Below are 21378 nucleotides of genomic sequence, written 5' to 3'. Positions count from 1 at the left end.
CAAAATAGCCAAGACAAAGCGTGAAAGCACAGGGAGTATTTGAAATCCAAAGTTATTTCCTTCCCTTTTTTACTTAGCAAATGCACCTTCAGTCTGGCCGCACAGATTTTCCCACCCACCTCTCTTAACAATCTTATATTTTGAGAGCGCTGAAATTATCATGTTCTTGCTAGCAAAGAAAGGCCTTTCATGTCATTTTCTAACCACAGCCATTTGAAATGAGCCACGGAGCTTGGTTCAGAGCTCAGTGGCTCGGGTGGATCCCTTTCCCCCCGATCCTACAATGTCATGTTGACATGTCACACAGGGAACAACTGCATTCTTGCCAGACACCTTCAAGTTACTGGATAACCTAAGTGACGTGGTAAAATACAGAAGGCGGGTGTGGCTTCTAATCAAACAACCTGATTTTTGAGTAAGGGATTCTGGGAGGGAGACCTCCCCATTTATCCTGTTCTGTGTGTTGAAGCAGTGTAGGACATCTCTGAAGACAGCTCCAGGGCCTGGTGTGTCACAAGGCTTTTGTAAAAGTCCGGAACACTGATTGTAGACTAATTGGGTGCTGCTGTGAGGCAGGAAGGCAGTCTTTATTTAATTAGCCATAGTACCTACCATAGCAGCTCGTGTACTAGTCCGGACAGTGCCTGTGGCTCTATCATAATACAAGTATTTATGAATAACCTGGGCCATCTGGGAGCTGTATATAGCATTAGAGGAGGCACCCAGATTTCCCATATTCCCTGACCGTTACAACAGAGAGTATCTACAAGTGGGACTCCAAAACACATTGGAGAAAAGGCAGTGCAAATAGAGAAGGCAGTGATCAGAAGAGACAACAGAGAGGGATATGACAGTGGTCTCTCAGCAGGTTTGTGACAGAGATTTGCCAACAGATTTTAGACCTGTATGATATGCCTACTAATTAAAGGACCTGAGTATGGTGGGAAGTCCACACATTTTTGGTGGTATATTTCCTAGAAACGCCCTCAGTTTCTGAGCCTGATTCCAGGTGACTTTGCCATGTAATCTTGCCTGTGTCTTCAGAGTGGGGAGCGTAAAATCCATTTCTTCAAAGCAATTGCAACTAAAATAGCAAAGCAACAGAGAAACAACAGGAAAAGTGTCGCAGGAGAGAAGCAGGAGCAGGAAGGAGTAGAAGGATGCAAGGGCACCAGAAGAAAAGAACATGACACTAAACCCAGGCTGGCAATGACTGCTTTGTGGGATTGTGCTGTTTTAGGGATGAGACCGGGAAGAACAGGAGATTCCTCGCCAGCAGCTGCTAGTGAAAAGATGCAGGACGTGCTGCACAGGTAGCACAGGTAGCACAGGTAGCACGCTACTGATTTGTGCATGAACAGCAGGATGACACACGGGACTGGCCACCCGTGTTACTATAGCACACATCCTGCAATATGCCTTCTGTGCCCAGGGCTCTCCAGGCAATTCAGAGAGGCCCACACAGGGAGGAATTAGAGAGGAAAAATAAGCTACCATCTTTATGTTGACTTTAGTTGTTATCTCTTGAGACAGGCGCATAGCGTCTGTAGCTATCCATTATTTGGTGTGTGGGTGGCAACTGTGACATTTCAGGAACTCAGAGTTTAGCTTTGATGAAGCTAGAGGCCAAAGATCAAAATTAGACTCATCCGGGTGGGCTAAGGTTCAGCCTCATCTGAAATGTTTGACTTTCCATAACACGTACCACCTGACAGAGTTATGAAGCCTGTCCTCGCAGTGTTCTCATGAAGAAAGGAAATATTGCTGCAGAGATGGAAAACAAGAACAGGATATTTTGAAGATTTCCCCAACACTGCAGAGGGCATCTAGATTGGGACTGCAGTCATGCAGAGGGTAGAATCCGAATTTTGTGAGGGATTTTATGATTTTGACAGTGATATTTAAAAGGGGGGTGTATAATGAAAGATTTTAGATTTTTATATAAGAGAAGTCTGTAAAAAAAAGCTCTCCAAGTAATTTCAAATGTATGTTTCAACACAGCCAGAACATATCAAGTATTTTCTAATACTTTCTTTTATAAGATCCATCACTGAAAAATTGAAATTAAACAAAAAAATTCAAGGATTTTTCCCCCCTAAAATATTGAAACATAATGATTCACTCCGTATTTGTCTAAAGCAAAATTCCAGAAAAATCAGTGGTTTTGTGAAGCATTCTGGTCCCCAAGGGAGTGCTCCTAATGAAAAAAACTGTTCCTGTTAAAGTTTCTCCGTAGAGCTCTGTTCAGTGTCAGATCGATATGCAAGGCTCTGCTGGCACTCGGTTCACTCCCTGTGGAGCCGCTAGACTAAGCCACTTTCTCTATGTACATCTTCCCTTAGGTATTTCCTTACTGCTTGCACCAGTTCTTCTCAGGCGGCTCGGGAGGTGGTGGGTCTATCACTCTTCTAACTTCTCGTTGTTTTTTTCCTCTCTCCTCCTCCTCCTTCCCTTCCCCCTCTCCTCCAGGAACCTTCTGCATCATTTCACTGTGCACGTGCGTGGCTGGAATCAACTTTGAGCTCTCCCGCTACCCCCGCTACCTGTACGGACTTCCCGACGACATCAGCCATGGCTATGGCTGGTCCATGTTCTGTGCGTGGGGGGGCCTGGGCCTCACTCTTATCTCTGGCTTCTTCTGCACCCTGGCCCCTTCTGTCCAACCTGTCCCCAGGACCAACTGCCCCAAATCTAGACCTGAGAATGGGACAGTGTGCTAAAACAAATAGCAAACAAATGCACACACACATACATATATATATATATATGTCTATGTATACCTATACATGCATATATATGTATATATAATTATATATATATATATACTCAAATTAATGCCAGTGCCAAGGTAGAGCTGAGTCCGACACGGCACTCACATCTCCACTGGACTCTGTGTTGCTTCGTTCTTTCTCACAACGATGGGAAAGCTTTTCTCTCACATGGCTCTTCCATCCAACTCTTAACTTCAGCATCATACCTTAGAGGTCAAATGAACATACAGTTGCACCTACCTACTGCCGTTTGGGAAGGGGAACAAGGGGTCCATGGGGGGGATCTGGAATCAGAATCTGTACGAGACATGGAGGATGGGGTGGGGGGGACAAAAAGCCTGACCATTGCAGCCAGAAGGGAGAATGCAAACAGCAAGCAAAGGAACAATTCAAGCATTTGAGCCACCTCTACAACGTACCTCCTCAAGGCCATTATCAGAAACCCACACACTTTCTTTTTCTTTCTTAAAACAAAATGACAGAAGCCTGCCCTGTCATTGGTTTGGGGGTTTTTTTTTGTTTTTTTTGGGGTTTTTTTGCTTAAAACACAGAAAACAAAGTGGACGGAACGTGTGGGGAAAAGCAGAAAAGCATTTTCTCTTTGCCTGCCAAACTTTAGAAAGAAGCAAACAAGTGAAAATAATAATACTAGTAACAAAAGGATCTAACAAAATAAAAACAGAAAACAACAAAAAAAATCTCCATGAGGACATCTCAGCGGACTTTCCAACAATGCAGTTTTAATCTTCCAGCTGCCTTACATCCAGGCTTACAACTGAGGCTGAACTGCTAACGTAAATGCAGCAGAAGGCCTTTTGAAAATGCTGTGATACATGTGTGTATAACTTTTTCTTCCCTCTTTTTTTTTTTTTTAAAGAAAAAGAAAAATTTAAAACATTGCAATGTGATTGTCCAATAAACCATCCATGCTGTGTTTGTGGCCCAAAACTGAGGCACTGCAACTGCAGAAGCGTGAGGAAACCCATCAGGTCTGAGACAGCGTGTCTCCTCTGGTGGATTTCAGGATGGTTTTTTGTTTTCATGGAGCATCTGAGAGTTCAGGATGGTGGATCCAAGGGAAGACTGACCAGGAAGAAGGGAGGTGGGGGGAGCCCTGGCAGTTGTTCTTCCCAGGTACTTACTGGAGTGGGATTTCATCAAGTTTCCATTTTGGATGTTTGAGACAACTGGGCAAAAGCCATTGCCGAGGAGAAAAGGGGAGCTGATTTTTGTAAGGGAGAAGTCAGAGACGCCTCTTGTTGTGTTCATGTATGCCAAATAAGACCTTCCCACATCTTTGGAAACTGCCCCGGTTCACTGGACGTCTCCACTCTTCAGCTGGGAGAACTGCGTACAGATGGAAGCGAAAGGGTCAGATGCAGAAAACAAGAGACCCATTCCCCATGAGCTCAACCGTTGTATAATGTAATTGTGAATCTGCAAATGGGACTCTCTCTTTTTTTGGTCTTTCTCTTTTTCCTGCTACTCCTCTTCCCGTTGTCTTCTTTTTCCTTCACTCTGCTTTTCCCATCATTCAGGTGGTAGGTACCTGAAGAGCTAAAGGAACAGCTAAGTCTGGAGAGGCGGGTGAATGCCCTTAGGGGAAGCAAAGCATTTTGGCTGTGAGGGCAGCGGGCCCTTTAGGGGAACAGTGGCTGAGGGGAAGGTGGGGAGAAAGGGCCAAGGGTGTAACCAAAGGGAGTCTGAAGAGGTGATGACTGAATGGCTGTATGCGGGAGTGAGGGTACCACTGACGAACATACAGGCAAAGGGAGACAGGGCAAAGAAAAAAGGCCTCCTGAAAACCAACTCAACCCAACCCAACATGCTCTTAATTCAGGGATAGTACCAGCAATCCTTTCTTACATGATGGCTGCATGTTGTCAGTCCTCATTAGTCAACAAAAGTCATCCTCTGCATCTACAAAAACTCACCAGGAGAAGGAGGCAACCTGTTGAAACTGCCTACTGCACATAAATGAAGGCATTAATTTCCAGGTCGTGCCATTCACACAGCTGGCAAGGAACAGTATTTTGCTCGGTTAAAAAAACATCCAACCAACAAATAATTCTTCTGCAATACAATTGCATAGCCAGCCATTCCCCTTCCAGCCCTGCTTCCCCTCCTCATTACACCTTATGTGATGATGTTGCTTTATTAACAGTGCCCAAAGAAAGGACATTTATGGAGGGTGTTTTGGAGTAGGGTAGATTTGAGTTGCTTTCATTCTTTCTCAACTACCTAGCTTTTACTTTCTCTGGTCTACAAATTCCCCAAACATGCCAACGCCAGCTGCCAAGCCAGTGTGTTGCCATTGAAGTGCCATCCCTGGCAACTGAAGTTTTGTCGTTTCATTCTCCATTAGATCTGACTGGAGAATGTATTTATTTATTCATGTTGAAAATGCCTTTTGAAGAAACCTCCTTTTTAAGTAGATCGGTTTATTGCTTTTTTTCTGGCAAGGTTTTCAAATAGAGTGGTTTTGAAAAGCTTTGAATCCGTTTAACTGTGCAAGTGCCTACTAGGTAAGGAGGCTGATGAATGACTATTGGAGTGAAGAAGGAAATTAAAAATAAAATCAGCTCTTGGAAAGCTAAATGAAAACTAAAAGCCGAAAGTCAATAACTGAAAACCAAGAGAGACCTATAAAAATCTCACGAACTTTTTCAAAATATGAAAAATTTTGAGAAAAACCATCTCTCATTAAGAGATTAATGCTTTAGAAAAATGGTAATTGTTTTATTAAAACAGCGTTGAACGCAAACTTCCTTCCTCCTCTGCAGTGCTGAGCGCAATAGGGAAGGTGTTTCATGTGAACACAGATACCTGGAGTGAGCCAGGTAAACAAAATGGCACGGAGGTGTCTAGCTGGAGCCCACCATCATGTCCTGTGGCATGGAAAGCAGTATGACAGCTCCTGTGATGATGTACAGTCTTGTGTGGTCCGTGACAATCCACATGGTGTATTCTTTTGCAGATCCAGTTTTGAAAGAGGTATAGCGGTAAGATTTAAAGAACTTTAAAGTATTTTGCTGTTTCGTGGGTTCTCAAAGCTTTCCTTTCTTTCTGCGGCTGGCATGAAAATAGTTCTGCCTAGATGAATTATTCTCTGACAGTGTTGGTTTACAAGCTGTGTATGAGCCTGTGTGTTTGTCTGTGTGTAGCGATGGTGGAAGAGGGTTAGGATTATTTTTATTTACAAGAGACAAGTGTTAACCCTGGACCTTTAGACCAGTTCTGTGATGTTCCACGTGCTATAGCATGGGCTCTGTAAGGCCTGTGTGGCTATGAAACATCTAAAAAACTAAGGGAGTAAGTGTCTGAAGCAGTAAATGATCTTATAACCTTAATCTCAAACTGGATCCCCAAAGGGACCATTTGTCCAAACACCAGTTCTCTTGTCTTTGCCTCAAATAAAGGCAACCCCCCTTGGGATATTGTGAATTTTCCTCTGTTACTTGCAGAACCAGGACGAGCCCCATGTGCTTTGATACCCTTGAAGGGGGCTCACAGCCCCACCACACATTCTGTTGGCTCAGACTCATCTTTAGAGCAGGGTTGACTCAAAATACATCCAGATCCAAATTTACAATGGTTAGTGTCTCTGTCTATCCTGAGCCAAAGCACACTGCCATCTAGTCTGAGTTTCTGCATTTTTGGGATGCTTTGAAATATCTTTCTGCACAGAGATTCAAGCTTTTTGACTAGCGTCTGGTTTTCAAGTTGAAGGAGTAGTTAATTAGAAATCTGTTAGCTGTGATCCCAGCATTAAGGGGCTTGACCTCATCCTTCAGATCTGCTCTGGTGAAGTGCCTAAGCATGTGTTTACTGGGAGCATGTGACTAATCCCCTTAATTTTGGTTGACTATTCATATGCTTAAAGTTAAGAATGTGTTTTCCTGGATGATGTTCAGCTTCCTGCAGAGTCCAGCCCCCGCTTTTCTTTTCCTATCCCACCCTTGTAGATAAAGCGACACTCTTGTCCTAGCCTGATGTACCAGCGGTTGTTTGGTCTCCCTTTCCGTGAGGTGGTAACGTGGGGCCTGTAGCTGGCAGGCTCTCTCCCTCACGTGGCCTTTCATATTGCACTGCTGAGACAACACGTCTCTATGCTCCAGAGACCATGGAGGAACTTGACTGCAATGAACGCAGATGTCATGAAATGCCAGTCCTAGGGACGCAGGATGAACTGGCTCAACCCACTGCGATCTGCAGGCTGAGGTTTTATGTGTAGGGACCCTCAGTTATTGTACAGTGAAGTTGTCCTGTGACCGCAGCGAGTTACCTACAGGGGGTCCTGCTGTCCATCCCTGCCGGGGGCACTGTACACATGAGGGGGCTACATGGCAGGAGTCCATGTGCTCTGTATCTTATGTACTGTATAGAACACCTTCTTCTTCAAGCTAAAGCTGTTTGGTGTTAAAATTCCTGACTCACATTGGCCACCTGTATATATCATCTCTCCCTTCTCCCTCTCTGCAAACACACAACTGATCTTCCCTGATCTAAATATTACAGTACCTCCAGTTATTTTTTTTCTTTCATTCTACTCGAGGGACAGTCACAAGTGGATCACAAACCACCAGTGACCAGAACAATTTCTTTGAAATACTGCTTTTGAAAAATTGCCGTTACTTTTTAAAATGTTATTCCAGCTGCAGTAACAAATGAAAGGAAAAAAAAAACCACCCCTCAGAGTCCTCTAAACAGCGGATCCTCATCCTCCCAGGAGCATGCAGGTATTCGGCTTTCCTGTAGCTGCGAGTCATTTGGGACCACTTTTAGCTATGGCATGTTAGCTGTGCAGCTCACTGGATAGTGAATAAAAGAACATTGGTGAGAGAGAGGATTGATAAGCAGGGTGTATCTCAAGTTCCCAAGCATTCCTGGAAGACTGTGTCTCCATGGCTGTCCATTTACCTACCATGCAGCGCCTCCGAATCAGGCTCATCCTTGAAGCCCCACTGATAAGCAGAGCTCAGAAGAAAATCACTATAATCTGTCCTTAATTCTTGAGTGCCAAGCTAACTGCCAGCAGTGAAATGGAGAGGAAATAATATGTTACCAAGTATAGCTTAAATAAAGACATACATTATTCGGGCTCTTTCTTCTGTGTGTCTCTACATAGGCCTAGGAGGGCTACAGGAGTGCTCAGGCACATTCACACAAACCAACGCTGCATTTCCTTGCCCCCAGGTTTTGCACTCTTTCATGGCCCATGCTGCTGTGCTCATCTATCCAGCAAGTGAGGACTCAAGATGAAAAACTGAGACAGCTCTGAACAATTGCCAGGCACCGCTGAGAGACAAAGAGTAAAAAGTGTGCATGAAGCACAAATGGCATGTAAAGATTAGCAATGGGTGAATTTCCAAGGTCAGGAGCTGAGTTTCAAACACGCCTGAAGTTTGATTGCAAACTCCAGGCCATATCCATAAGCTCTTGAGTCTGCCAGTCTGAGCTGAAAAACTCATAAAAACGGGGCTTAGCGCAAAACTTATAGCCCCACTCTTTCCAGTAATAGCAAGAAATATAATGCATCTGTTCCATAATCTGTTGAAGTCCATAGAAAGCTTCCACTTGGCTCCAGTGAGTTTTGGATCAGGTACCTCAGAAAATAATTTTACTGCTGGTCCTGGCTAACACTGAAAATGAAATGTGTGCTTACACACTCACAACATCTACTCTTTGGTCATCGAATGTTATGTTTTTCTTTTTTTCTCCCTGATTTAGGTTTTCCATCCTGTCTGCCCCACTAATAACCCAATCTTACAGCCTTCTTCAGAGCCATAGTTAGACATTACAACACTTTTTAAAATAAATGACCTACTGCTGGTGTGAGGGGGGTCTGATAAGTTCCCTGTTGACATCAGCGGGAGAACTGGAACCTGATACAATGCTGTCGATTTAATTGCAGTATGCCTTGCACCTGTCTAGGATTTAACTTGGAGAAAGAGGCTAGGCGACTGACTGCCTCAATATAGGCCGCAAGAGGGAAATGAAATGCTGGTCACCTCTAGTAAAGCACTCCAGAATCACAAATCAGTTGTCCTTCCTTGCTCAGGGAAGACTTGCAATGAAAATAACTGAGGCTCAGAGAGGTTATCTGTAGGGGAAGGTGGGGGAGTGAAAAAAAGGAAACCAAACGGCAGTTGCTATAGGTCAGAATTGACGGGCATTGATAGAGTTACGTGAGGACAATCCAACGTTGCCCACAGCATCAGCAGCAGGAATTGTCAGTCCCTTCCAGGACTGCATTTTTATATTTTTCTGTCACTGATTGACACTCCCGCAGAGTGGCGGAAAGCGCCTTCCGAAGTTTTCTTGCATAGGGTGTATACACATGGACACCCTCACTCCACTCCTTCCTTAGACACACACACACGCATACCCAACATGACGTGGGTGCTAGTAACCTGTAAATATGTGTACTATAGAGAGAGAAAATACGTGGCAAAATGCAGCATAATAGTTTGTTTTCTATTCTTTTGTACTTAACTCAGGAGTTGCAATGCAATTCAGATGCCATCTGCGTCCGTGTTAGGTTGTGCGTGCACAACTTGGAAACTATCTGCTGAAGAGACGTGGGGAAACACAATACAACTGGGATGAATTGGGTATTCACCACCAAAATGTATTTAGATATTTAAGAAATAGTTGCTGATGTTCTTCTGATCCCAGAGATGCAGGGAAAGGAAGCAGCTGAGACACAAATACATGTTTCTTTCTGTCTGTTTTGCCTTTGGGCAGATACGTCCAGCAAAAAGGGAGGCAGGGAGCAGCTCAGGGCAGAAACATCCTGAAACACTGCAGCAAGACTTTCCAGAGCTGACCATCAGTGCTCTTCAATACAGGGTTTCTACAGACCTCCTTCTGATCCAGACAGTCCTGAGCTAGCCATTCTACCTCCAAAAATGCAGTTGTGTCCGCAAGTCCTTCCTACCTTCTAGTGGCACAGGCCTTGGTACTAACCACTCATGTGCGATACGTACATGTGTCACTTTCTGAGTGCAAAAAGCTAAGGGGAAAAACCTGAGGTCCCATCAGAAGGACAGCCTTGGTATTCACAAGACTGGTTCTTGCAGCCCTCTGTTGCAAGGGGCGTCTCAACGCAGATGGCCATAGTCACAAGAGAAAAAAATTGCACCATATCACCTCTAAATCAAAAGAGTTTATGATCCCCTAGTGTAAAAATCCCACTGTGCCGAGAGGCAATGCCATGGCAGGACACCTATTTCTGTCCTCTGCAGAGGGCTTGTGCGGGCTGTTGGCAGCACCAAGACCACGGTTGATGCCTCTCGGCAAAGCAGGGAGCTTCACATCCCCATGGCTCTGAGCCCTATCTGTGGCAGCGGGGCACTGGAGTATCTCTGTAAAGGCAGTTCCTTTCAAGTGGCCTTGTTATTTTTGCCAGCTGGTCAGAAATACCCAAACAGCGACAGCAATTCTGCGGCAGATGAGATAAAGAGTCAAGTCTTCAAAAAGCTGCGTGACCTGCGGGTTTTGCCCCAGTTTCAGTGATGTAGACACCAAGGAGCGTGAATCAGATACGGCTCAGCCTCCTGGGGCCAGCTACAAAAAAGAGCCTCAGCATCCAATTCCTCTTTAGATGGTGAATAGGAGGAAAACGCTAAATGCCTTTGGTGTCTGCATGATTTTAAAAAGAAAAACATATATGCTCCTAATTTGCTTAAGCTCTTGTGACATTTTAGCTCGAGCATAGTTTTCATCTGACTGCAGAGCATAAGGCTGCATTTTTTTATGAAGGGTTATTCATTAACAGTATAGATCATAAGAAAAAGGTTCAAGTAATCAGAACAATAAAATAAAAGTGCAGCCTTAGACTATTCAGTTAGAGTGTACTGAATTATTTATAACTCCTGGGCACCCACAACAATCACAGACATCTAATTTAAACTGTTACTATTTTTACTCGGCAATTTCCATCACTTAGAATGTTTATATTCATGTATTTGTTGTTTGATCTTTTGCAGGACAAATTTTCCCCTACTTACGCAGAAAAGCATATTTGGGGACTTTTGAAGATATTCTTCTGCAGCAACTTCACTTATTTTAAAGCATTTTGAGGCCTAGTATGACAGACATTACAACTTTCAAAGCTGTAAACTGTACCTAACATGGGCTTGAACTTTCCATACTTTCTCAAATAAAATTCCCTTTGATTACAGGTCTTTGGAATCAATGGGAAATTTGCTTCATTAACAACTGTAAGACTGGGTCCTATTTATATGACTTACATGTCAGCCCACTTAAGGATCTTTTGCATAGACACAGGAACAGTCACTGCTAAGTCACTCCAACTTTATGCCAATCTCTTTTTGTAAAAAACAACCATTATACTTGTGTGTGGCTGGAATAACGCAGGGTAAATCTAGCCCATAGGCTGACACACATGTACATGTATATATGTATATATATGTATATATATTTGTAAATTTATGAAAAATGTCCATAGCTTCATGATTGCCTGAAATAACCTGAGGTTGATGTACAGAATTTCAGGCAAAGGACTGTTTCTTTTTCACAATCCTCATGTATCTCAGATTTAAATCAAAACAAGTTAAAAATCATTGTTTCCCAGGAAAATCCTCATTCTGCGATTGCGCCAGTCGAGGAGGGGTACCACACTAAAATCAGCAGTACGCACACCCACACACATATACCCAGTTACAGGACTGGGTCTCAAGGGCTTTTCTAAGGAAAAGACACGGACTGAAAAAGCCTTGGCAGAATCTCTATTCCACGTTAGCACTCTCAATAGACTCACTTATCTTTTATTAAGAAGCTCTTTGTACAGATGCTGTTCTTCTGCACTAGGTTTAAGGGGCACCTCTGTGGGTGAAGTCAAGCTACACAAAGGCCTGGATTTTTTGAACCTGAATTCATCCCCATTAACCTTAAGCACTTAACCGAGCTCCTTATGTTAATGGGCTTGTCTCCCTTGGTTTCTTGTATAGTTAATGAAAAGACAGTTGCTTCTAGATGGTGAACCAGTAAAACTGACATCTAAGTCAGCTTTAGGATCTCCCTCTCACTCCATAGGGTGACAACTCACCTATCTTGGGTGGTCCCAAGATCTTAAAAGATCTTAAATCCTGGTGAGATGAATCAGGGACCTAATGGAAAAGAGCATCCGTATGGAGATCAGTTGTGCCGTGTGCTTCAGGTGCATGGCCTGGCTCACCATGCAAAACGCACGTGTTAATTGTGGAAGACTGTTGGAGCAAAAGGAGATGTTCACAGCAGCCTTCCCCTCCCCAACTGCAAAATGTCTGCAAAGGATAGGGCTTGCCCCAACCCCTAGAAATTACATTTGAGGTGAGTTCCTGGTGGTGGTCTCTGGGCACAGGCTACTGGGTGGTCCCGGTGCTGGCGGTCAGAGATCTTTGTTTTGAACTCTTCACCTTTCTCTGTCAGTCCTCGTTGTTGCTGAAGCAGTTCAGAGAGTGAATTTACATCCTAAAAGTTTGAATATCTAAGCTGTTCAAAGGTTACTTTCTCACTCTGTCCCCAAACCGGCGCGAAAAAGGTCATCTAGCTGGCAGTGATAATCAGAAAATTTCCCTCCAAGGTACAGTTTGGGTAGTTTCCTGGTTTTTTTCAATGTTAATAACTACTTTACAAACAGCTTACATGGAGATTAAAGAGATTGCAATTTCATTCCTTATTGTTGGGATTATCGTTGTCCTCAGAAAAACTAAACTGGGGACTCAATAAGAGAATGAAGTGTGACTGGATTATTCAGAAAGCTGCTCTGACAAGGCTGAACATACGTCTCCATCTGATGGTGAGAGTATCTCAGAGCCAAAATTTGCGTAGCAAGTCTGTCTGGAAGGACCAGCAATATAACCCAGTATAAGAACTTCGGAGCTCTTGTATATTCCCATATTTTACCTGAACAAAACAAACACAGTCAGAGGAGTGGGACAATTAAACTGATTTCTGGAAACTCTAGGGCTGAGTGAACTTTGGATGGTGTGCCAATATATGGTCACTACTGTTTATTTCTACAGCTAAATTTAAGTCAGTGACTTGACAATTCTTTACCCATCTCTCAGAACAACTTTAGTTTTGAAAATACTGTGAAGGTTATGGCAAGAGGGACTTCAGCTGGCCTGCGGGGACCTGTGAAGTAAAGATTCAATACTGTGTACCAGTACTTAGGGAAATACTTTAGCTAGAAAGTGAAAGATAAAGCTGAGTTCCAGGGATCAAAAGTTATTTTTCAGCATGGTACCACCTTGACCAAGCCATACTGTTTCATCCTGACATTCCTCTCCTCTTCTCCCTTTCCTTTTTTGAGGAGTCAGATATGTATCTCTCTCTCCCTCTCATCCTTTTCCTCCCTCTGTGTGACAATATAGAGATGCGTCCTGTAAAGGTGTTTTTTCTAAATCCCATTCCATACCAACTCTTGCATATGTGACTTTTGTTATTTGAGATGTCTGTGAAAAAGAAATAAAGGCTTTAAGAGTGAACTCTGGAAATGAGGAGGAGCTTGAGAATAAATCAAATTTAAGGATGCAGCACCATTTTCTGCAAGACTTTTCAGAATATTCCTAAATTCTCATCATTGCCCTTCTGCCATCCCTCTCTGTGAGAGGGATAGGGGCGGTCCTGGGATGTGGGACTCTTAAAGGTCACTCTTTTAGCTGTTGACTCGCTATGTCTCAGGAGGGTTTTGCAGAGTTTTCAGAGTTGTACTGTCAAAGGAAACCTCCATTTAAAAGGTGATAAAGTCAATGTGCAACATCACGTGGGAGGAGGCTCTAAAGGGTGACTCCATCCCAGTTTATCTTACTTTCCCATTCCTTACAACAGCCCTGCATCTCCAACCTGCTGGACTCACTTTGCCGAGGGTGTAGCTTACCAAGAGGGGCCTGCCTGACCCCTCATCCCCATATTATCTTCTTGGGTAATTTTCCACTTTCTCTTAAAAAACCCTGTCTCTCCTCCTAATGAAAGCCATAACCACTCCTGTGACCCTGCCACAGGGAGGGAACGCACAGCCTCCCGTGGGACAGCAGCGACGCCTGGGCGCCGGGGCGATCCGAGGGGGTAGGCAGGAGGATGGGTGCGGTACCCGTGGCTGTCTCACATCACAGACCTGAAGCATCAGGTCTTTGCTGAGCTCCCACCGTGCTGCTCATGAGCCACTCGGCCAGTTCAGAGCTGTGGGTCTGACTCGTTGCTGTCTTGTGCCATCACACACTCCTATGGCAAATTCGTGCAGGCATGGCAAAACCCGCCTGTGTGAAGGCACTAGTGTTTTTGCACAAGGGTCAGTGATAAATCAGGCTCACCGGACTCTCCTCCACCCACAGTATGTGCATCTCATGCAGATATCTGCTCTTTAGGATTTCTTCTGCCACAAGTAATGTTCGTCCTAGCCATGAGCTACCACACCGGCCAAAAGTTTTTGGAGGGTTCACCTTCCTTGACTCCCTCATTGGTCCTTTTTTCCTTAAGAAAAAGCATCTTTTTGCTCAGAAGAAATTAAAAAACTCCCATAACCATCTTCTGGTGATGACAAAAGTTGCAATCGCCACTGTTTCTAATTGACACTTTGGAAGGCTTTGGATAATAATTCACTTAAATGCTTGCAAATTGAAGTATGTCAGCATTTTTCTAGGACATTCCCAAGTAAAATAATATGACTGGTACAAGACATTTGTCATGCGGATGCATCTTGGCCAGATGTTTATGTTTCCTCTAAGTGCAGCACAACACGTATCAAAGCTGCATTAGAAAAGACCTAGAATGCCACAATACTCAGGCATGTTCAGAGAAATGCATTGATACACTGCATTTATCTGGCATGTTTTCACTTCAGAAAATTTTACAAGTATGAGTCGCATCAGACCTGTCTGAGGCAGGTAGGTATTACAGCCATTTTAGAGACAGGAAGCCAAAAGCCGGGGAAAAAGACCTGATGTTTAGTGGTTTGATGCCCCCTTGCAACTTCGACTAGCTGCAGGTGGAGCCTTCTGTTTTCCACCCTTTTGAAAATCCAGACCGTAGCTGGTTTATCCAAATCTGCAGTGGTTGTAAATGTGAAAGCCAGGATTAGGACACTCAGGATCCTGACTTCATCAGAGCACTGCTACGATGCTTTGATCCCACAAAGCACATAAGCACTTGCCTAATTTCAAGCATGAACGTCCCATTAATGATGCTATTGCCATGCTTAAAGCTAGGCACATGCCTAATTGCTTTGCTAGATTGGGAATTACTTTAAAATATATTAACGTTTAGCATATTTTGAAAATCCAAAAATGTGTCCATTTCTGATTATGTTTCGGGCATTGTCAAGGATATCTGGACTGTGTATGCAGCCGCTCAACCCAGTGGAGCACTTTTTAGCCAATCCAGGCAGAGTTTAATGAGTTTTGGGTAGTAACATCCCGTTGTCAGATGTAATCGAGGGTGACACGTCCTGCGAGGTTCTGACTTCTGTGCTGCTGCAAGAGGCAAAGTGGCTCCTTGTGGCCATCGGTGCTAACAACACATCACCAACAACTGACTGTGGCGTTAGGTCGCGCTGGTAAGATGTGAGCGCGGTGGCTAATTTCTGAAGTAAAGCGACATCTTATCCATCAAGTGCGTTGTACTTTCCATTTCTTCCTGTAATCTGTTGCAGAAGAGGTGAACAGAAGTCGTTTAAACGTGAAACAGACCCAAACTTCTTGTTCCGTTACTCCAAGGTGCTAATCTGCAGACACACAGGTGTTTATGGAGGTGCATCGGTGTTTGCAGGACCGTGGTCCTGAAGGATCATTTCAGTGGCAGGGTTGAGATCAGGGATCTAACAGGGAGAATGAACAAACCCCTGTCATTTGGAAAGACAAAAGTGGCAGAAAGCATCACAGGACTTTGCCGACAAACTGGCTACATCTTACAATTTTCCTTCTGTTTTGATTTTTGTTTGGTTTTTGGTTTTATCCAGTTTGGCACAGAATACTGTATTTCCATCGATTAAAATCTTGTCTGGTAACTAACTAAACAACTTGTTCATGGAAAATTAAAAAATAAATAAGTAAACTGTCAATTGTGGAATGTAAACTGATTAAACAAATAAAAAAAAATCATGTTGTGTGTTTTAAGCGGCTGTGTCTGCTTGCGTCAGGAGCGGGGCCGGACACCTCTCACCAACCCCATCCCCATCTGAAGGACGAAGGACAAAGGGCAGAACTGGAAGGCGGGCAGCCTCTGAGCTATGGGGTATTCGAAACGCTCTTTAAAAAACACTACTAATAATGATTAGATGGCTTCTGTTCAGAAACACTGTACAAAACATTACAAACACAACCAGTATCTCAACCTGACTATTCATGAGGAGTTTTTTCTGCCTGTCGTAGGAGGGATTGATTCCTGCTGGAGCCTTGGGAACTGCATATACTCTAACACCGTTAATCCCTTTTGGAACCACTTAATTCGTAGAAGTCCACGACGTGATTGAAACGTATAGAGACACCGCAGTAGTTTAGCCCTCACCCTCCCCCAGTAAACAAACAAACAGAACGGAATATGAAATACAGTCTTTTGGGTTTTCGGTGCTCAGCTGCAAAGGCAGGCGCGATGCGGCGCTGCTATTAGTGCTTCCTCACTGCACTTGTATCCTCAGGCCAACAACAACGAATCAGACAGACATTCGCTACACAGCTTCGAGTGGGCAACTAGAGTTGGGCTGCGGGTGCCCCAGGTTGAACACCCAAAGATCAGAGTATTCGTAACGAATGTAAAGGTACAAAAACTACCCCAGATGTATAAAAAGAAATTAAGAGGAATGGACAAAAGTGCTTTCAGCTGTCCTAGCAAAGGAAAACTGAAAGAGTAGATCACAGAGAAAACCACAAGTTTTTAATTGTTTAATCAATGAGTTTTAAATTAATTAACCTAGAACTAAACTATTACAGAAAATGCAGGCAAGTTGTTTTTAAATTTTGTTGGGTATGGTGTTAAATATTAAAATTGTCTGTGTTGGCTGTTTTTACCTGATTTAGCAGTTGTGCCTATCAAGATCTCGCCGTCAAATATAAGGAGGCACCTAAAACTTCCTGCCAGGTGGCACATTTTTCTACCTGATGGTTCTTCCTGAGCTGAATGTTTTTCAGCAAGAGACTTGGGGTTGTAGTGACAAAAAACAATCTCCTGCTCAGGATGGAGTCCTTCCTGCCCCCAAGGATGTGCTGTCTAAAATATCAACTGCAGTAAGGAGCTAAATGAAGGGTCTGAATAGAGGAGCATAAAAGGGAATTCTCCATCAAAAACCTCATCAATACTACCATAAATTCCTGGAACTCTTCCCTGTCACTAATGTCCAAGTAAGTGAGAAATCTTGGTGAGACCCTCAGAATTCGGAGGATGTGCCTGGTTTTGCCACATTTTGAGTGCAATCGCTTGCATTACCAGTGTTTGTGACCCACCTGCTCCCGCACATAAAGTCTGTGGAGCAAAGCAGAGAACAGGAGGGGGAAAGACCTGGCCGGGGGGTAGAGAAGCTGGCAACCTCCCCAGGGCAGGTGAAGGGAGCAAAGGTTGTACAGTGGCATGTTCGGCACCATGAGGGATTAAAACCTTTTCAATTAAAAGTCTCTTCTTGCCTACTCCTGCCCATGCTGCCAGGCACTGCCGCCCACCCAGCCATCCACATCTGCTTAGTGAAACCTCTCTGGTTAGCAGCAAATGCTGGTGGCAGGGGCTGCTCAGGTCTTTGCTCTCTGCCACCAGCAGAGGCAACGTGATTCATCGGTGCTAAAAATGGAAGTCTGCAGAGCTCGCTCTGTGGCGGGGGAGAAAGCAGGTGCCCTCTCTCATGGCGGTGACGGCAGAGAAAGCCCTGGGAGCACGGACGCAGGGCAGAGGGCTCAGCCGCTCAGCGAAGAAGAACGTGAACCAAGGGAGCTGGCTGTTCCTTGAAGGTTGAGCTAGAGATGCCACCATGGAAGGGCCTGCACTGCACAGAGATTGGTCTGACTTCGGGAAAGATTTGTGCGTAAAACAAAACTTAGCCACCCGAGGGCTGAGTTTTAATCCCACAGTGCTCTGGGTTCCTGCGGTGCCTGGGCCACTCAGCCCTGCTGCTGCAGGCTCCATGCTGCTTTGCGGGGTGCTGCTCACTTCTTGGGGTCCTGCTCTCTGGCACAAGGGGACACACCAGGCAGCGCTACGGCACCGCGCAGGAGCCTGCAATCCAGCTAGACAAAGCAGACAGCGAGCAAGAGAAGGGAGGACTCGTTAACGGTAGTTCACCACAGAGGAAACAGAGAACAGAGGGATTTAAATAACCCAGTATCACACAAGCCGCCCATGGTGGAGCAAGGGGCTTGCGGTGCCCGTGTTAGGCTGTTTCAGTCGGGAAGGCAAGGGCTGAGGCTGCCTTACACGGACTCTGCCTCCCCGCCACGCCGGGCACCCACACTCGGCAGCTCACGGAAGTGTAGCAGAAGCGTTCATCTCTCATGGTTCAACTCCCGCTTCGAATTAGTGCCGTCACCTTCAAAGATACCTCTGTCTATTCAAGACTCCACGTGGTCATGAAGGGAAGTAACTACTGACTTAGGAAGGGAAGTAGCAAATATTTTGAGAATTAGGTTTAGGAGAGAGAAATCTACTCGTTGGTTTCCTCTGCAACGTAGTGGGGCCTCAGCAGGTCGAAAGGAGGGACGGGGGCAACAACTCCAGTTCTTCAGAGCAGTGAAATCCCTTGCTCTGTCCCTGAGCAGCACCCCAAAGCGCAGCTTTCCCTTTGCTTTGGGGTATCTGCTAATGCTTTGAGCCCACACAGGAGCGAGGACCCTCTCACTGAAAAAACAGAGCAGCCGCTCTGTTTCAGAGGCAGGATAATCTCACGGTGACCTTTCTTGTCAGCAGCACATGATAACTGCAGCGGACTGGGGCTGCATGGGGTGAGGATGCTGGTAATGAAATGCTTTCATAGCTCGACACTCATTATTCCATTACATTATCGGGCTCTTCCCCAGGGGCCCTCTAAAGAGTCACGGCTGAGCTCTTTTCCTGCAGAGACCAAAACCAGACCACCTAACAAGCTACATTTACTAAAATTTTCGCTCCCTCCCTGCTCAGGGGGAGTGTGGTCTTGTTCATTTGCATCAGACAGAAGTGGAAGAACTACGCCAGCTCAGCTATGATTTTATCAGCCTGCTAACCCACGACAAACTGAGCAGTCAGCCTGTCCCCAGCCAGGAGCGGCAGAGGCTGCTGCCACCCCAGAGCTCACCGCGCAGGGCCCGTGCTTGCCCCAGGGTCCCCAGCGTGCCTCAACCACCCTCTCTCTGCTACCCTGCATCTGCCGTTGACTTGCAAAGGCTGACCGCCGACCGCTTGTTTATAAGAAACTGCACTTTCCCTTTGACTGCTTAATTCCCTGCCATTTCTTCCCATCCTCAGATAAAGCCTTGGTCTTCTCAGTTCCAAAATTCAAAGTGTCCGTCACCAGCAGCGAGGACCTCACCTGGAGCTGGCTGCTCAGAGTGAAGCCTGCGTTGGCCGTGACAGCAAAGCCCTCTGACAGAGCTCAGCGCTTTACCAGGAAATGAGCTGGTGGCCCAAGGGCATGCCCGGCAGTGTGAGGGCTGTACTGCCAGCAGATAGAGTTGGAGAGAGGTCACAGAGACCAAGCTTTGGGCCATCATCTCCCCCCACTCAACCGCCTGGAGACAGCCCTTTCAGTCAAAGGTGGTGGTGGGTATTTCGGGAGGTATTAAACAGGAGAGCTGGAGGCACCAGGGATATTGCTTTGGCTTTTGCTAACTGTACTCACAGCAATACTCAAAATGCATGCCAGGAACATAAAGGGAGAAAAAAACCCTGCCATAAGGAGCATGAGATTTGGAAAAGCAGAGGCAGCCAAAGGGTGAGAGAAGGGAATAAAATGCCAGGCGAAGCCTTCATAGCAACAGTCGGCACTTGGAGTTGGCCATACACATTTGAAACCACCATGCACAGAAAGCTGCTTAGTACTTCGATGCCTTCTGATGGCTAAATAAACTTTAAGTGAGCAGACACAGGCATGAACACATGCAGACACATGGGCACCCTCAACTTGTTAGGTAAAACACGAAACAAAACCGAACATCCATCTTCACGGCAAGGCAGATTTCCTCCCTTTCTGTTATGTTTTCTTACAAGCTTCCTGCAAACCTGTCAGAGGAAAGGAGGCTGAGAGGCAAGCAAGTTGCTCTGTGAATTGAACAAAGCCTCGACTTTTCAGTTTCACATTTGGGGCGTCTCTGACAGGCTGCAGTTTCCGCTTCATTTAACCTAGCTCGTTCCCTTTGGGAATTTCTCTACCCACCATGTTTGCAGCAGAAAATACCATGTGCTGAGCTTTATAAGGAGCTTTCAAACAGAACGGGCAACTGCTGAGTCCTCCCTTCCTTCCCTTCTGTCAGATGGAGATTCATCCATTACCTTGCACTTCTTGTCTCTCCCCAGCTACCGATTTTCTCAATTAATCTAAATATTCTTGAGACTTCTAATGCTCCATCAAACTCATTTGCAAGTAGCCAGCAGATTCAAAGGTTGATGGGGACAGATGGGCAGACATGAAGTGACAGAATCTTCATTTCCTTAGGAAACCAGGCTAAAAATATTATGTTCATAGTTCAGCTTTTTCCATGAAGATGCACGGTTTCCCGGGAGGCCCAAACAAGTCAGTGGACGCAGGTGGCAGCAGCTCTGTGTCCTGGGTGACACCTTTGCCCGTCGCAGCTGTCATTGCCGTTCCTGACAAAGGTGCCTCGCGTCGGCTCATGCTTTCAGCTGAGAGGCTCTGCCGTTGTCGAGATCTTTGCTCTGGGTCTGAGCCCTGAAGAGGAGCCCACTAGGGGAGGATCATATGGAAACATCCACATTGTCTGAGGCAGGATCTGAATGCTCCCAAGCTAAACCTGGCAACTTAAAACCAATCCGCAGAGGCAGGAAGATGCCCTGAGGGAAGCTGTGTCTCAGGATGGGCAGTCAGCCAGGCTTTCCTCCTCCCAAGCAACGCTACGGGCTTGGGGGAGAGTGGCTGGAAAGCTGCCTGGCAGAAAAGGACCTGGGGGTGCTGGTGGAAGGCCAGCTTAACATGAGCCAGCAGTGTGCCCAGGTGGCCAAGAAGGCCAACAGCTTCCTGGTTTGTATCAGGAATAGCGTGGCCAGCAGGAGCAGGGAAGTGATGGTGCCTCTGTACTCGGCACTGGTGAGGCCTCACCTCGAGTGCTGTGTTCAGTTCTGGGCCCCTCTGTACAAGAGGGACATTGAAGTGCTGGAGCGTGTCCAGAGGAGAGCTACCAGGCTGGTGAGGGGTCTGGAGACCAGGTCATATGAGGAGAGGCTGAGGGAGCTGGGCATGTTTAGCTTGCAGAAGAGGAGGCTGAGGAGAGACCTCATTGCCCTCTACAGCTACCTGAAAGGAGGTTGGAGAGAGGTGGGTGTTGGCCTCTTCTCCCAGGTGAATAATGACAGGACCAGAGGAAATGGTCTGAAGCTGTGGCAGGGGAGGTTTAGATTAGATATTAGGAAGAATTACTTTACTGAAAGAGCGGTCAGGCACTGGAACAGCCTGCCCAGGGAGGTGGTGGAG

General features: G+C 45.6%; 1 protein-coding gene across 2 annotated transcripts in view; it reads left to right on the top strand.

The window, feature by feature from the left end:
* The window catches only part of TMEM178B (transmembrane protein 178B), a 230178-nt gene extending 216983 nt beyond the window's left edge, over positions 1-13195 (top strand). Inside the window, exon 4 of one of the 2 annotated variants that reach the window (XM_054188924.1) lies at positions 10763-13195. In XM_054188924.1, the coding sequence (XP_054044899.1) occupies positions 10763-10845 (83 nt within the window). In that variant the 3' untranslated portion in view covers positions 10846-13195. Of the gene's footprint in view, positions 1-2469; positions 2721-10762 lie in introns of those variants that run through there. The other variant, XM_054188923.1, reaches the window with a different exon arrangement.
* Positions 13196-21378: the final 8183 nt, after the last annotated feature.

Source organism: Rissa tridactyla, chromosome 1 (assembly GCF_028500815.1).
Source record: "Rissa tridactyla isolate bRisTri1 chromosome 1, bRisTri1.patW.cur.20221130, whole genome shotgun sequence".
Classification (NCBI taxonomy): domain Eukaryota; kingdom Metazoa; phylum Chordata; class Aves; order Charadriiformes; family Laridae; genus Rissa; species Rissa tridactyla.
This window is presented reverse-complemented; position numbering and strand designations above follow the sequence as displayed.